Source organism: Diabrotica undecimpunctata, chromosome 1 (genome assembly GCF_040954645.1).
Source record: "Diabrotica undecimpunctata isolate CICGRU chromosome 1, icDiaUnde3, whole genome shotgun sequence".
NCBI classification, from domain to species: Eukaryota; Metazoa; Arthropoda; class Insecta; order Coleoptera; family Chrysomelidae; genus Diabrotica; species Diabrotica undecimpunctata.
Window position 1 is genome coordinate 162,473,784 of NC_092803.1, and position 16,432 is coordinate 162,490,215.

Genomic DNA, 16,432 nt, shown 5'->3' on the forward strand with positions numbered 1-16,432 from the left:
CATATCATTTGAAATAGGAATCATCTTAATACGCGCTATTAAATATTTAAAATTTGTAAGCTATAACCATAATACTACAGTGGTCAGACATTTGACCTCTAAAAATCATGCGAGCAAGCTAAATTTTGCTGAGAATGTCAATTTTGGAACCCCAAAAAAATGCAAAAAAGTTTGCCAATCCTTTCGCCGGGATTCACCTTAAAACCCCTCACGTAGAGGTACGGAAATCATCAATCTACCAAGAATCTGTACGCCGTAGAAAAAAAGTTTCAAACAAAAAATGTAAATAAGATAATTTTGAACAAAAATGTTAATTAGCACTTTGTGTATAGAAAGAACCATTCTCCCAGAAACAACGCTTGAAGCGACCGGCAATTTTGAATGTCAGTTCAGTTCGGCGCGGGTGAAATCAATTTTTTTGTATCAACTCGACGGTAAAAATTCGATATTTTTGACTAGAGTGTCCTATTGAAAAGAATCGAAATGCTTTTTAAAGGTGAAGAATGCAGCTTTCGTACGCAATTTTTGGATTTTGTCTCATTTTTTCTATGGTGTACAGATTCTTGGTAAATCGAGGTTTTCCGTTTTCCCCCTCATAGGAAGGGGTTTAAGGGGAAGCCCGGGGTAGGATTGGCAAACTTTTACTTTTTGGGGTCCCAAAATTGACATTCTCACCAAAATTCAGCTTGTTCTTACGATTTTTAGAAATTCAGTGGCATTTTCGTCTTTGACGACTATAACCCTTATAAAAGAAGTACTTGTTTAAGATACTTATTAAAATTATAATAATAAGAGGTCAATTTTTTTGTTTTTAATATTTATACATGTCAAAATCAGTGTAAAAAGTCAGTAGGTAGATGCCAGAATTCTACCTCTCATTTCTCGTGTAATGCTCTAGAGTAAATTTAAATGGCAATGCAGGTATATAAGTTGCTAGTAGGTACTAACCCTTTATGTTTCTTTAATTATTGTAAAGTTTTAAGCTACCAGAATGCTGTAAACATAGCTACCTCCGCCAATGATCGGCTACTTTACAAGTTATACTGATAAATATTATTGATTTAGTCTAATGATTTAATGTTAATTTATGAAATAATGATTTACAGTGGTGTTAAAAAGTCCTGCATCACCTAAGCGCCTTATAGTTTTTGAGGTTTAACACCAGTTTTTTGTATATTTTCGCTAATTCATTTTAAGCTTGTGCTTGTAATTAGCATTATCGATATACTTACTAATGTTTTTTTAATTACTAGCACAAAATTCTACAGAAAAGATTAAAATAATCTGATTTAAGGGATTTCCCATAATCCGAGAAAATTATGAGGTGATTATTAAGCATTGTACAATGAATACAGAAGGTATGATTTGGTATGATATTGCGCATGACATTTGACAGCTGGCCCAGGAGTGTGACGTAGTCAGATCGCTCGAACCACCTCGAACCCATTATTACAGCTTAACGTACTATCTATTTTGTACTAGCTATTTTGAAATTATGGTCAAAAAATGATCAATTTTTTTTTAAATGTTTTGTTTTGGTTATAATTGAATAAAAAATATATTTTCAGTAGCATAAAACCTTTACTTTTCCTAGAGATTCAAGCGAAATATTTATTTTTGTTTTCATACATATACTAATAATATAAGCTTTTTTTCTGTATGCAAATCCTTTGAAATTTAAAAATTTTCTGCAGAGGAAATACTGTGAATAGGTAAATAGTAGTAGATTTGCGTATTCTGTTTCACTGTCACTCATTTCCCAGCAGTTTTACTGAAATAAAAACAAAATAGATTACAATAAAGAAAAATCTGTTTTACAATTCAATATGTAATTTTAGATGAGTTATAATGAAATTTAGTAAAATAAAAAATATACACATTACTAGAACCTACCGATTATTATTATATGCAAAATTTACTTATCAAACAATATAATAATATAAAAATAAGGCACAAATAAGTTCAAACGCAAAACACAATAAATATCGACTTCAGACGACTTTACACCGGCAAGACAGAAGGCTTGTATAAAAACAAAAGTTCGACGATAATATCGGTTATCTGCAAATTGCAAGTTATGAGATAATAAATATATTTTAAAGTAACTCAATACTGATTGAGTCATCTATTTTATAATCGAAAAATAATTTAGATATATGCTTACATATGTCTCTTTATTCGCTCCGTGCGTGACCATGGTAGGGGTAATTTGAAACGATGCCAGCGTGCGTAGCGGCGAAATATGACAAAATTGGACCTTTTTTCGCATAAATTTTATCAAAAATGTGTGCAAATACATATTGCGTATTTAATTGTGCTAATAATAGCAAAAATAGTAAGTGTAGTTTTTATAGGTTCCCAAAGATTACATATAAACTAGAGAAAAGAAAAAGATGGATCCGTGCTATTAATATGAAAAAGTAAATATCACATAACTTCATTTTTATGCAATTGAAATAGAAAAAAATTTAAATAATTTACCTTAAATGATATTTTATAAGGCTTCAAGAACTGCAAAGTGTCTGATGACTTTAACTTTTATATTATAACTTTTACTATTACTGTTTTTAAATATATGCTCTTTCACGTGAAAAACTTGATTTGCCAGTACTAGATTTTTCCCTTTATTTTCCGTTTGTGGTTGAAAAGATATATTATGATGAATTTCGAGAAACCCAGTTTTAAATACTACATTTATTTTGTACATAAACTAAAAAAATATAATTAAAAAGTTAATTATTAATAATTGTCAATTCGCATGTATTTAACAATGTCAAACATATGTCATATGTTTAACCTGAAAATTGGTAGGTCCAAAACTGTCAGATGAAGGCGGTAGGTGTCGCGTCAGTCACGCACGGAGCGAATACAAATATATACACGTCGCAAGTGAATATTTCACATCTTAATAAACCATCGCTGTTAAAAATAGGTGCTTTTAAAAACATTTGGATAAACTGAGTGATGTGCATAGTTATGCAACTAGAAAAACTCCATTATAATATCTTTCATTTTATAGATTAACGAAGACCCAGAATTCATATGAATATATCAGTTTAAAGCTTTTTAACATGCAAAATTTACTGCAAAATTGTTGTTATTTTTTTAGACAGCAACCTTAAATGGTTCTTTCATATCGATTTGTTAAGTAAGAAACTAGCCTCAGCCTGCTATGCAATTTGCAATAAGAACTGTTTCGGAAGAAATCAATTTAGCATCTTCAGAATAAGATATTTTTCTTTGTTAAATCATGTTATCATTATTAAAATACATAATGTTATCATTATTATAAACAATACCAAGATAATTTTATGTTTGAATATTACAAAAGATGTCATTTAAAATGTTGTGCAATATTGTGTGACCTCACTACACTAGAATATTCGATGGCCAGCTAGCTCATCCGATCTAAATAAAGTTGACTTTATCATTATTTATTTTGATTTTGTGTTTTGTTCAGTAGGTATATACGTACAAATTTTGTGTACCTTCATTACCAGTTTTTTGTATCTTTTTAAACATCTGAAATATCGAACTCTGAAATATAAGTTAATTAACCTGCACCTACGTGTAATAAAAGATAATTAAAACTTTTTTTTATAAAGGATATATATGTTAACAAAATAACTGTACCAAAAATCAATAAATTTAAATTAACTTCAAAATTTTATTTATGATTAAAATATTATAATAACATAATTTTATCATCTCTTTATAATTACTATAATTAAATTAGCCAAATTATATAAAAAAACTTAAAATTAAAAGTCTTTCCTATACTACATTCAAATGTTGCGAGAATAAGCGTTCTTGACTACGTCATGCGCGAAAGAGAACCGATTTTGGAACATTATGTATCATACCTTGTGTATTCATTGTACCATGATTATTAAGTAGTTAAAGTACTATTAAACTGAATCTTAATGACAAATTTGCAACATATTTTGACTATATAAACACTGTAGTTACCCTAACACATTCATTCGCTCTTTGATTTTTGATAGAAAGGTCAAAATGTCATCCCAGACCAAACAAACTAAATTATCAGACAAAAAGCGTTTTGAAATTATTTTTCACCATAAAAACGACAAATCTAGTATAGCATCCGCAGTAAACTGTAATCAATCTACAGTAATTGGAGTCATTAAGAAGTATGCTGAACAAGGAAAAATCGACGACAGACCGCTTAGTGGCCGACCAAAGAAAATTTCTGTTCGGGATGACGCTGCGTTAAGAAGAACAAGTCTGGCAGACAGAAGCCTTAATTTCACCCAATTCACGAAGCTGTGGTCTGAATCTACAGGTGTAAGCGTGTGCACTTCCACTGTGAGAAAAATACTGCTTAGTTTTGGACTTAGAGGATGTATGTGGAAGAAACCACAGCTTTCAGAAAAGCAAATATTGCACCGTTTGAAATGGGAAAAGGAACATCGAATCTGGACAGCAGAGCAGTGGCAGAGTGTACTGTTTAGTGATGAATCCACTTTCAATATTAATAATCATGCTGGAAATGCCTACGTCAGAAGATTTCCTGGTGAAGAATTTCCTCCAAAATGTGTTCTTCCCACAATTACACATCCAACCTCCGTTATGATATGGGGTTGCATGTCCGCTCGAGGAGTTGGTCGCCTACACGTTGTCTCTGGGATGATGAATGCTACCAAATACATTGAGATACTACAGAATAAGATGATGCGTAGTGGAAAAGACCTGTTTGGCGAAGAAAAATTTATTTTTTAGGATGATAATGCTGCTTGCCATAGAGCAAAATTGGGTAAAGCTTGGATGGAGAGTAATGAAATTAATAGGATGGACTGGCCAGTGCAATCCCCGGACTTCAATCCTATCGAGAATTTGTGGCAAAGGATATCAACCATCATTTCTGGTATTGTCATGGAGGAACTGCAAAAATTAATAAACTCCATGCCCAAAAGATGTGAACTACTTATTAAAAACAAGGGCTGACCAATTAAATATTAAAATTAGTTTAAATTACTTCAATGTGATGTACAATATTGTCTTGATGTAAATAGCCTAATTTTTGTAATATTGAATAAAAAATTTTCCAAACTACATTTTTTTGTTAATCAAAATTTTTGCTGTGTTTCCATTTTATAATATTGCGTTTAAGTGCTTGTTTGATGTAGATAGTAAATGGTTAAAAAATATTTAAGGTAAATGCCTTAAACTTCTATTTTCATTTATTTGGTAAGTGATGTAGGACTTTTTAACACCACTGTACGTTCAGTCAGTTACATTAATTAACTATTGGAAAATATTGCATGTATTACAAACAAAAATTAACATTATTTTTTTCTAACAATAATGTACCACTTTTTATTACAACTACATAAATAACCGTTTTTTTAGAACGTCAAAGATTTCGAGACTTACACATTTGATTTAGATGCAGCAAACAAAAACCAAAAAATAGACTGGATAAATCTCTATTCATTTAAAGATTCTTTCAAAGTTCATAGTTTGTCACTAGCAAGTCTTAGCGATTTGGTGCTAAATAAAATGAAAACTGACGAGGTAGTGGATCTATATCACAGGTAATGTTTTATTTTGTAATTAAGTTAGAAATTTTTGTTTGATTTCTAAAATAGTTAACTAGAAATTAAAAAATATCTTAAATATCACAAATATTAACTGTAATTTACCATTAAAAGATATTTAACCCTAAAACCGCGACGTGAGTTATATATAACTAAAATTACGACCACATTGTTTCACCGGCGCGCGGCCACTCTTGTACAGCTGGTTCCTAAAAAAACTTATACGACTATTAAAGTATTAAATCGTATTTTGTAGAAAATTGTGCAGTGTGTTTTGAAGGATAAATATACTTATTATTTAGATAATAACTTATTCTGTTCAACCTGAAAAAATGGCTCCGTATGCTAGCAAAGAACTAAAAGCACGAATTGTAACGAAATTAGTAGATGGTTGGTCACTATCTGCCGTAGCGAACCATTTTCACGTAAGCAGAACACCAGTTTTTAATATTAATAAAAGATAGAGAGAACAAGAAACTCCCGAAAGAAAGCAATGTTCTGGAAGACCAAAAACGTCTACCGCTCATGAAGATCGAACGCTTTTGGAGAGATTAGAACAAAATCCTTTTGAAGATGCGAAAACTGCAAGAATTATGTCTCAGTTTTCGGGAAGAAAGACAACAACTAGGCGCAGAATTAAAGCATCGCGTCTTAGGTACCGAACTGCAGAAAAAAAAAACAAGCTCTTAACCACAACAAAAGCAATCAAGACTTATATTTGCTTTAAACCACCAGCTATAAAATCAAGATTTTTGGTACAGAGTAATATTTACATGAGAAAATTTTTTAATCTTCTAAAAGGGCAAAATTGGGATGTATAGACCAGATAATAATATATTTAATCCTCTATAAATTGATAGATATCGAGCAGCTGGTCATTTTAGCGCCAATGTACGTGGATGGATTTCATCTAGAGGAATGGGAATGGTATAGCGTATTGATGGCAGGTTTGTTCGGCAGACTTATCTGAATATTCTAGAAAACATTATGATTCCCAGTGTAGAACAGTTCTATCCAGAAAATAATTTTATCCTCCAACAAGATTATTGTCCTGTTTACACTGCAAATATAATAAATCAGTGGCTTCAGAATAAAAACATCGAAACCTTACCATGGCCAAGCTACAGTTCGGATTTAAACCCAATCGATAATGTGTGGGGGTTATTATAAAACGGTTGTATCGGCGTAATTTTATACCTCAAAATGCTGAAAAACTGTGGCACGGTATACAACAGGTTTAGGAAGAGCTCTCTGAAGAAAACAATTTCATAGTTCCTTTTACGCAGATGGACAGAAGACTAAAAGCTGTTATCAATGGTAATGGAGATATTACAAAATATTAATTTTATTTTTACATACCTAGATTTAGTATAGTTTTGGTTTTCGGACCCTCACTTTCTTTCGAGAGTTTCTTGTTCCCTCCATTTTTTATTAATAGAAAAACTGTGGTTCGCTTATGTTAAAATGTTTTGCTGCATCTGATAGTGCCCAGTTATCTTTTAATTTGGTTACAATTCTTGCTTTAATATATTGTTGAGTTCAGTCGTTTGTTTTATTCCTTAATAATAATAAAAGTAATAACAACAACCCTATTTTATGTAAAAACTATCATTTATATACTCTTTATAAAATGCAAGAATTCAAAATAATCTCAAAATTTAGACCTTAGTAATTATTACAATTTATTAATTAACATATGTAATCAATTGTTTGCTGTTTGTTTGTTTATTTTATTAATTGTCTGTCATAATAAATATAATATAATGTCAGACCAATCAAATACACTGCTCAAAATGATTAAATCTTACTAAGAGTGGTATCAGTTCGCTTACTGCAAAATCTACTTCAATGCAAGTAAAACGTGTATGAAAAATACATTAATCTTATTTATATCATTCATATATTTATTTTTAGATTTTACTACCGGGATAGTGCAAAGGCTAAGGAGACTTATGACAAGAAGGAAATAAGATGCCAGATTTTAACGTCTGTTGAGGGAGAAACTGCTATGTGCAATAACTTATAAATAGCAATAATTTTTTATTAAAATAATATGTATTACTTCTTATGCAATCAAAATAAAAAATTTAAATTATTTAAATGTAGTTCATTATCCTTTTTAACGGACCAGATAATCACAAAATAAAATTTCCTATATAAAAACCTAGAAGATTCAGGTGACTGCCTGTGGAGCCAGTGGAGAAGAAACCATCCACGTCACAACAAATGATAACGAGAGACAACTATGCAACCTAGCAGTAATTCATATTTTTTTTGTAAAACACTTTTACGGTGTTTGTATACTGCTATCTGGTCACAAATGACCAATTATCAGTTATTTTCTGACCTAACTTAATAAACAGCAAATACTTAAATCTAAGGGCTCAATCTATGGCTTACTCTTATTTTATCTATCAACTAATGCACTACAACTAACATCACAGCACTATACAATGCTTTTTACACTAAACTATTACAGATTTACACTAACTCAAATTGTTTTGTCCTTATGAGTCTTCTCTTTAGTTCAGTGTGTTGTCAAGAAGCTGGATTGCCTCGACATTCACATGAATATGCAGCCTCTGCTCGTCACTTGCTGCTATTCTCTTGATTACTTTGGTCACAGTTTCCATACCCAGGTCCTGATGGAGGACGTATATACCAAGGAGCATCAACAATGTTCCTCAGTACTTTGTTTTAAAATCTCTGGAGAATATGTAGATTACTAGCTTTGGTACAGCCCCAGAGTTGGCACCCATATACCCATACTGGCCTCAGTACTTGCTTGTAAATGGATAATTGATTATGGATGAATAATGTTGAATTTTTCCAATCAACCAATGCAATTTCTTATATCTAACATCAAGCTCTCTTCTTTTCTTTTTGACATGTACTTTCCTGCGCAGCCTTGCGTCTAGGGTGGTAACCAAGTATTTTGCTGATGTTGCATAAGGAACTTGGTTATCATTTATTCTAACTGAGAAATTTTCTATTTTTTTATTTGTAAAGTTAATGTGTGCAGAGTTAGTCTCATTTAAATTCATTCGCCATTTTCTGGTCCAGGTATGTATTGTATTTACTGATAGTTGCAACTTATAAGTCGCTTCTTCACTAAATACTTGTGACGGTAGTATTTACAGAATGTCAACTGACCCATTCCATGTCAATATAGACCCCCTGCCTAAATCAGTTCAAAAATATGCTTTGCAAATAAAACATGATTCCTGTGCCAAATACTACTTTGATATAATGGACAAACCTTCATTTTGGTTAAAATGTTTCAAAGTGTATCACGGGAAGCTCTTCGTTTATATTTGTCTTTTTCAAGCACCAATTTGCGCGAAAAAGCATTGTCAACACTTGTGGCAATTAAAACAAAGTATAGGAATAAACTTGAATTGTTAGTGACTTGCGTTGTGCACTTACTAAAACTCAGCCACTAATAGGCATACTTTACTTATAGTAAAGAAAATGCAAACTCATTCATCTCACTAACCAACCTAATCTATATTTCTTTTATTAATAATTCTTATATTTTATGAAAACTGATATTGTATCTTATGGCAGTATAAATAAATGTTTTGTTTTCAATGTAATACTTATTTTTTTGTTTTGTTCCTAAGTCCATATAATTTATTGTTAAGGAGGGGGGGGGGCGAGAAGCTTTTATTTCAACAAAAAGGGGTGTGGTACAAAAAAGTTTGGGAACCCCTGCTTTAAAACCTTCAAATATCTGTAAAATATTTTTTCCGTCGACCGTCCATTTATGATCAATTTTAACACCCTCAAAATCATTGATTAGTGACCCTTATTAATGAATGATTTTCTATTAATGAACGATTTTATTATAGGCAACACAACATACATTGCTTGCTGTTACGAATATTTATTATTTTTATAGGTATAATGTATTTAGTTAATTTTAAGTTCTATCATGTTACCAAAAATTTCCCGTTGCTACTGTTCTATAGACTATGTCAAATATAATATCAAAACGTCAGAAAACAAACTGTCACCGATTCAGGAAAAATTAAAATAATTTAGCAGACAGCAAGAGAACAGTAAGTAATGGGAATTAATTAATTTTTTATATTGTTAATTTTATATATTGTAGGAATTTGAGTTATTTTTTCGCAAATAAAAACAGTAAACTACAAATCCGTCAATTGCTAGCTGTACAATAAAGATAAATTCCCAACACTTGCATAAATTAATTAAACGCTCTGTGATTGGAAGTGACCTGTGGTGTAGGCAACCAAACATATACCTATTTATATTCCCACTGAAAATTAATTTAAAATGAAGTAGCCGCTGTTAGTACTATCTGTCATTGTATGTCATTATTTACTTTATTGCTTAAAATTCTGTGTATTTGAAAAATCAAAGGATGGATATTGACGAAGAGTTTAATTTAACTCCACCAGAATTTAACTTCTTCTATCGCAGAATTTACAGAGGTCCAAGAAGACTTAAGTATAAATTTGTCAAAATGCTAAACAGCAGATAATCATTTATCAATATCTTCCTTTAATTTCAGTAATTGCACCATTTCGAATATTAATGTTTACTATAATAAAACTACCACTAAGGAAACTTTGAATAAAGTCAATAAAAGCTGAAAAAAATGTTTATCGTTAAGTAAATAAATATTTAAACTAAGATATCTTTATTTCTAAAAAGTACGGTCGGCGGAAAAGTTTTGTAACAAACTCGTGAATTAAAATGGCGATTAACAATCTCGAACATTAACGCGCTCGCTTCGCTCACGCGTTAAAATATCTCAATTGTTAATCGCCCTTATTAATACACTTGTTGGTTAAATAACTATTACGTGAAATCAATGATTTTTTCCCCGACTGGTGTATATACGTATAATAGTGTAAATAATATATATAATATATATATATATATATATATATATATATATATATATATATATATATATATATATATATATATATATATATATATATATATATATATATATATATATATATATATATTATGATATTGAAATTTGATCTACAGTCTAAATTTAAATACAGTAACTTTCAATATTTTGACATAGCAAACAATTAATTCATTTAATCAGTACCTATTCCATCAAAAATATATCTCCATTTTCTTAATTACAGACGCCAACTTTAAATCAGATGTTTAAATTTAATCCCAGGGTTCCTCTGAGTTCTGAAATGCCTTTGCCTTATAATAGTGTGAAAACATGCAACAGGAGCAAAAAAGAAATAAAAGAAATGCTTGAAAATTATTATTCTGCATGTAAAACAAAACAAATATAAATATGGCTCTGTCCCTATCCTGACAATTGCAAGCTGTGCAGCCAGTATTGGTTCTCTTTACTAAAGAACCTAAACTACTTTACAAAACTTATACATAAAACAAATTTATAAATCGCTTAACTTTTAATTTCTTCACCCGGATACTCTCATTGTCAACTCACTAGCTAACTTCTCCCTTTGGATCTGCTCCCAAAAACGAATCTCGATTTCACGTCCTAACCAAAATTCCTATTTTCTCTTGGATACGTAATTCCCCTAGATTAAGCTTCTCCACGTGCAATGATAATTTATTGGTACTTACAAATGCTGTTAACATTAACTTTTGCACTGCTACCATTCAGCATACATGGGTTTGCCACTGGTACTACTTTTTCAAATACTTTCGAAAACAAAAATCACTTTTTGATTCACACAGCTTAATTTTTTTCTACCGTTTAAATTTACCTTCAACCAATATATACAGTAGACTCCCTCTATAACGAGAACTGAAATGACAGACTAATTACCTCTTTATAAGCCGATCTCGTTATATCAGACAATCATAATACTGTGCATACATATGCATCTGTAGTTTTCTAAACCATTAACTTCCTATAGTGAAGCCATTCGGAGCAATATAAGATGCTAATAAATATTGTTTGAATGGCGTTTTTGAAAAAAAGTTATTTACTTTTATTGTCAATGAAATATATTAAAACATAAAAGAGTTGTTTACTTTTATTATCAATGATATACGTTAAAACAAAAAAGCTGTACTTATATTTTTTTCCAACTACATAATGTATAAATCGTATTTTCAAGGATAAAATAAACTCTTGCTTCTGCAATTTTAAGAACTCTGTTATTTTTAACTGCTTTAAATGGTCCAGTATCATTCTATCATATATTTTCTAAAGATGTGAAACAGTTGTATTTATTCATTGTAAAGAAGTTTATTGCGGGCTGCAGTTAAGTTTATTGAGGGTCTGTTTGAAAAGGTATTTATTAATAGCCACGACCGGACTAAAAACGTAAAAAACACGTTTTTGGATCTTATTTTCTCTCGTTATAACCAAATTTGACTCGCTATAGACGGTTATAGTTCAATAGAAATTTCACGGGACATCTAATGTATCTCGTTATAAACGAAACCTCGTAATAACCGTGTTCGTTATAGATGGAGTATGCTGTATATACCTCTATATATATATATATATATATATATATATATATATATATATATATATATATATATATATATATAGATATAGATATACATATTATATATATATATATATATATATATATATATATATATATATATATATATATAATTATTAGATATTAAATTATATTAAATGTCAAGAAAAATATTCCCAGGCATATTTTTCGTAATCCTAAATATGAGAAACTTAAACTTAGAAGGCATGGTAAAATCAGCAAGCAAGCAAGCAATTTGATTAAACCCAGCCTATGAGACATGTTCACCCCTAAGAATTACGTTCGGGTGTAACAATTCATTGGAGCGAGGTGTGTTAACTCGAGTATATACAGGAGTCACCCCACCGCGCTCCAATGCTCTAGACCATCCCTTTCCCCCCTATAGCACTCTGATGCGCGATAGGGGCACAACTATCAGCCAAATGCTCTTCATGTGGAGGTCCTGGGTAATAGAACCCCAACATGGTTTCCTAACCGGTTGCAAAACTCAGGACAGCGCATTGTCGCTATGATCCTGTTATCATGATGTGGCTTATCCGCGAACTAAAAATGGTAAAATCATGGACCAAAGAAGTATAGTATAGTAAAGAGGGTTTTCAGACGAGGATACTGTATGCGAGATACAGAATTTTCGATGGCGGCTGTATCGGATTCACGGGCATGCGCGTCAGTATGAAAATAGTAGCAGTGCAGTGCGGTTATATTTTTGGATTATTGTGAAGTCCTTTGAAGAACTTCACAAAATTTTGGAAATTCAATTGAGTAAAAAAGACACAACTATGCGTAGAATTATTTCATCAAAAGAACGGCTTTCTATGACTTTTTAAAGTTAAAGTCTATGACTTAAATTTAAAATAAATATGTGTACTTATCTCCAATTTGTAAATTGTTTACCTCGCCCTAAATAAAAAATGACCGTATTCCTTTCACAATAATGTACAGTGCACAGATTCTAAATATGCCGGTGGGAGATGGCTTCTATGCGTTGTATTATAGTTGGTGTATGACAGAAAAAGTTTTCGAAATAATGAAATAACAAATTTTATATTATTATTTGTTATTTCATTATTTTAAAAACTTTCTCTCATACATCGACTATAATACAGCGCATAGAAGCCATCTCCCACCGGCACATTTAGAATCTGTGCACTGTAGTTTGATATTCGTTAAATAATCAAAATTCCAATTAGCAAACTTTTAAAACTAAACTGTATACGTATGAAACAAAATATTAAACTATTCTACTATGTATTTATAATAAAAACATGTTTATTTCTTACCATATTCATTTTGCTGTACTGCAGTCATGGCCTCAAAATTGTCGCTTAGAATTTTCGACCCAGCACTGCTGCTTTTTATTTCTATTGCAGTAATCTGGCGATGCTGTATCCCATAGACAGGGATTTGATTGTACCAAACAAATAAATTTGTCACTATCAAATACAGTACGCTCCATTATTTAACTATATTCAGAAAACACCGTCTTTCTTTCGTTGCTCATTCACAATTATTCGACAGAAAATCGCGCGTCTATGGAATGTGGTGCAAAAGTATTCGTGTCTGAAAGCGTTCATTTAACGTAATGTTTCTTCTGTATCTGGGATACGCATTCAGTCGTCGGCGACAGGAAGGCCGAGATACTGAATTCGGTATCTCGCATACTGTATTTCTCGCGCGTCTCGTGTGAAAAGCTCCATTTGAGTCTATGTAATATCTGCGTCTCGGATACGCGTATCTCGGATACAGTATCCTCGTCTGAAAGGGAGCTAAGACGAAGCAATAGGGGGAGAATGGCTTCGACTATCTTTAGGGGAATTATTTCACATAATAGAGAGTTTTTAGGCCCTCTATTTTTTGATGTACGTTAAACGTAAAACGTTATACTTGTCATGCGCATTGAGTAAGAAATAAAGGATATCGTTTTGGAAATGCTCTCAGAAATTACGCTAACACAAATTAACGTTAATTGACATTTGACAAACGTAACCTATAAAACGGCAGCTCGATAACCTATTTTATTTGAAGTATTTGCCATATTGAAAGAATATATTGAAAATATATTAAGACGACGAAAACACGGAGAACTAATAGATCACAATTTGATAAGAGGCTTAATTCTTCACAATATGTTTGATCCTGTAATACCTTTTGCATCAAGACCACATTTTGTGATGGTAACATTTAAAGACAAATATGGTGAATTAAATTTTCAATTTAAGAAAAGGGATATTCCTCGACTAACTCGGTCCTTACGTATTCCAAATCATATGACATTTAGCTTATATGACTTTTTTTTTACGATTTAGATATATGGCATTTGACAACATTACAAACACGTAATCCCTTAATAACGTTAACCTTATCTTTACCTAAATAAGGGAATACCTTATCCGCTAATAAAGTAATCCCTTATTTTTCTGTTAATGCATATGAGCAGAATAACGTATAACGTTTAACGTTACTGAAATAAGGGGCTTAAAAACTCTCTAGTAGTGTCTATGTTGGAATTGCCTCATTGGCTCCATCATGCAACCTACGGTTGCAACGGAGCAACCGAGTAGTAGGACGAAGAAAATGACTGTTAAATATTCGGAATTTTTATTACCTGAATTTACGAGAATGTTTAGGATATATAGTTACAATTAACGTATGCCATAATATTTTTTGTGAGGAGTATCTTTCTTTAATCTTCTTCATTTTTATGGCGTTTTCTTAATAAACTTCGCCTCGCCGACAACAAGCGCATGCTTGCCTGGCCGAGTTGACTTCCCACAGGTTTTTCATCTTCATGTTCTATTTCTGCTTTTGGCAATTCTTCCTCTTCATTTTCATCTACAAAAAAAATATAATTACTTTTTTCTATTAATTATAGACTAATTTTTTACACACTTATGACAAATCAAAGAATGGAAAAAGTAAAGTATTTCTGTGTGTAAACATTTAATTCCTAGCTGATAGCTTTGTGCTTACAAAGCCATCTTTAGAGCTATGCTACAATAGAACAATGATATAAATAACTAATTTAAATTTAACAATGTTTCACTTACGTCAATTTAAAGAATCACTACTAAGGAGATCTCATTTGGTAAAAAATTACAGAAAGTTTTCTTATTAAGCTGGTTCTATTACTTATTTTCCATTGAAAAACACAAAAAAGACTGTGGCACTGGAGTCCCAATAATTTATTGGAGTTTGAAGCAGCAGACATAAATGCCAGCTTTTTAAATGATTCTTCAAATATAACAATTGACATATGTCATTAGAAAATTAAGATTTTTAAATTATTGAAAAATTGCTGAATTGAAATTCATAATGAAAAAGGAAATTTATCAAAGACTCTCATTTGCGTAGCATCATAATAATATTTTGAAAATTGACTGAAGATCAAAGTAGGTTCAATCGACAAGTTATATTTAAATAATTTGTTTTGGGGATACATTTTTCACCAAGTGACATCTCTCCTAGTAGTGATTCTCTAAATACTTGACGTAAAAGAAACATTGTAAACTTTAAATTAATTATTTATATCATTGGTCTATTGTAGTATAGCTCTGAAGATGCCAATGTAAGCCGAGAGTGCTCAGTTAGGAATGGCAGCTAATCTGAAAAGCTCAACGTAGGTGGCGCTTGTGTAGTTGGAGGTCACGTCAACTCTTCAAACCAATTTACTTGTAAGTAAATATTGCGTTTATTTGGCTGTGTGAATTTAATTTGAAAAAATAAAATGCCTCAATGTTGTGTTGTGCCTTTGTGCTCATCGATAACATCAGGACACAGGTTTCCCAAAGATATTCTGATGACAAAAAAGTGGATTCTAGCAATAAGAAGGGATAAATATGTGCCGACAATAAATGCACGTATTTGTTAAAATACTTATGTTTTTCTGGAAAATTTAGTTGCAGCCATATTTACTAATAATTTAACATGGAAAACCCTGTAGTTGGCTGTATGCCATAGGTATAACATATTAAAATGAAGCAAAGACTTCTGTTGTATGTTTTTATATTAAATTAATTTAATATACTAACATACAAAAGAAATCACCAATGTTACGTTACATGACTGTATTAGCTCAAACCCAAATACAAATACTTCACTATAAAACTCAGATGAACATAAATATTTTTATTTTGGTCTGAGCTATAGAAATAAAACATTAAGAAGATGATTAATATAGTTTACCTTTCGATAAGGGCTACCTTTTTCCAGTAACTTTGACATTCCTTCTCCTTAATTCGTTTTTTAACGAACAAACAGTCCAAGATCCGTATTTTCCTGCCATAATTTATTATTTATTAAATCGTAAACAAAAACACTATACACAAACTTCACGAACTGTCATAACGTTGACCATAGATAAATAATATTATATGACGT

The 16,432-nt window shown here is 31.2% G+C and overlaps 2 protein-coding genes across 3 annotated transcripts in view; one reads left to right on the top strand and one right to left on the bottom strand.

Moving 5' to 3' along the window:
- Positions 1–7,653, top strand: part of LOC140432457 (sphingomyelin phosphodiesterase-like) — a 94,892-nt gene extending 87,239 nt beyond the window's left edge. For both annotated transcript variants that reach the window (XM_072520367.1, XM_072520368.1), the window contains 2 exons: positions 5,371–5,555; positions 7,473–7,653. In XM_072520367.1, coding sequence (XP_072376468.1) covers positions 5,371–5,555; positions 7,473–7,584 — 297 coding nt within the window. In that variant the 3' untranslated portion in view covers positions 7,585–7,653. The remainder of the gene's footprint in view (positions 1–5,370; positions 5,556–7,472) is intronic.
- Positions 7,654–14,492: 6,839 nt separating this feature from the next.
- Positions 14,493–16,432, bottom strand: part of BBS9 (Bardet-Biedl syndrome 9) — a 43,213-nt gene continuing 41,273 nt past the window's right edge. The window contains exon 10 of the mRNA XM_072520369.1: positions 14,493–14,887. Coding sequence (XP_072376470.1) covers positions 14,739–14,887 — 149 coding nt within the window. The 3' untranslated portion in view covers positions 14,493–14,738. The remainder of the gene's footprint in view (positions 14,888–16,432) is intronic.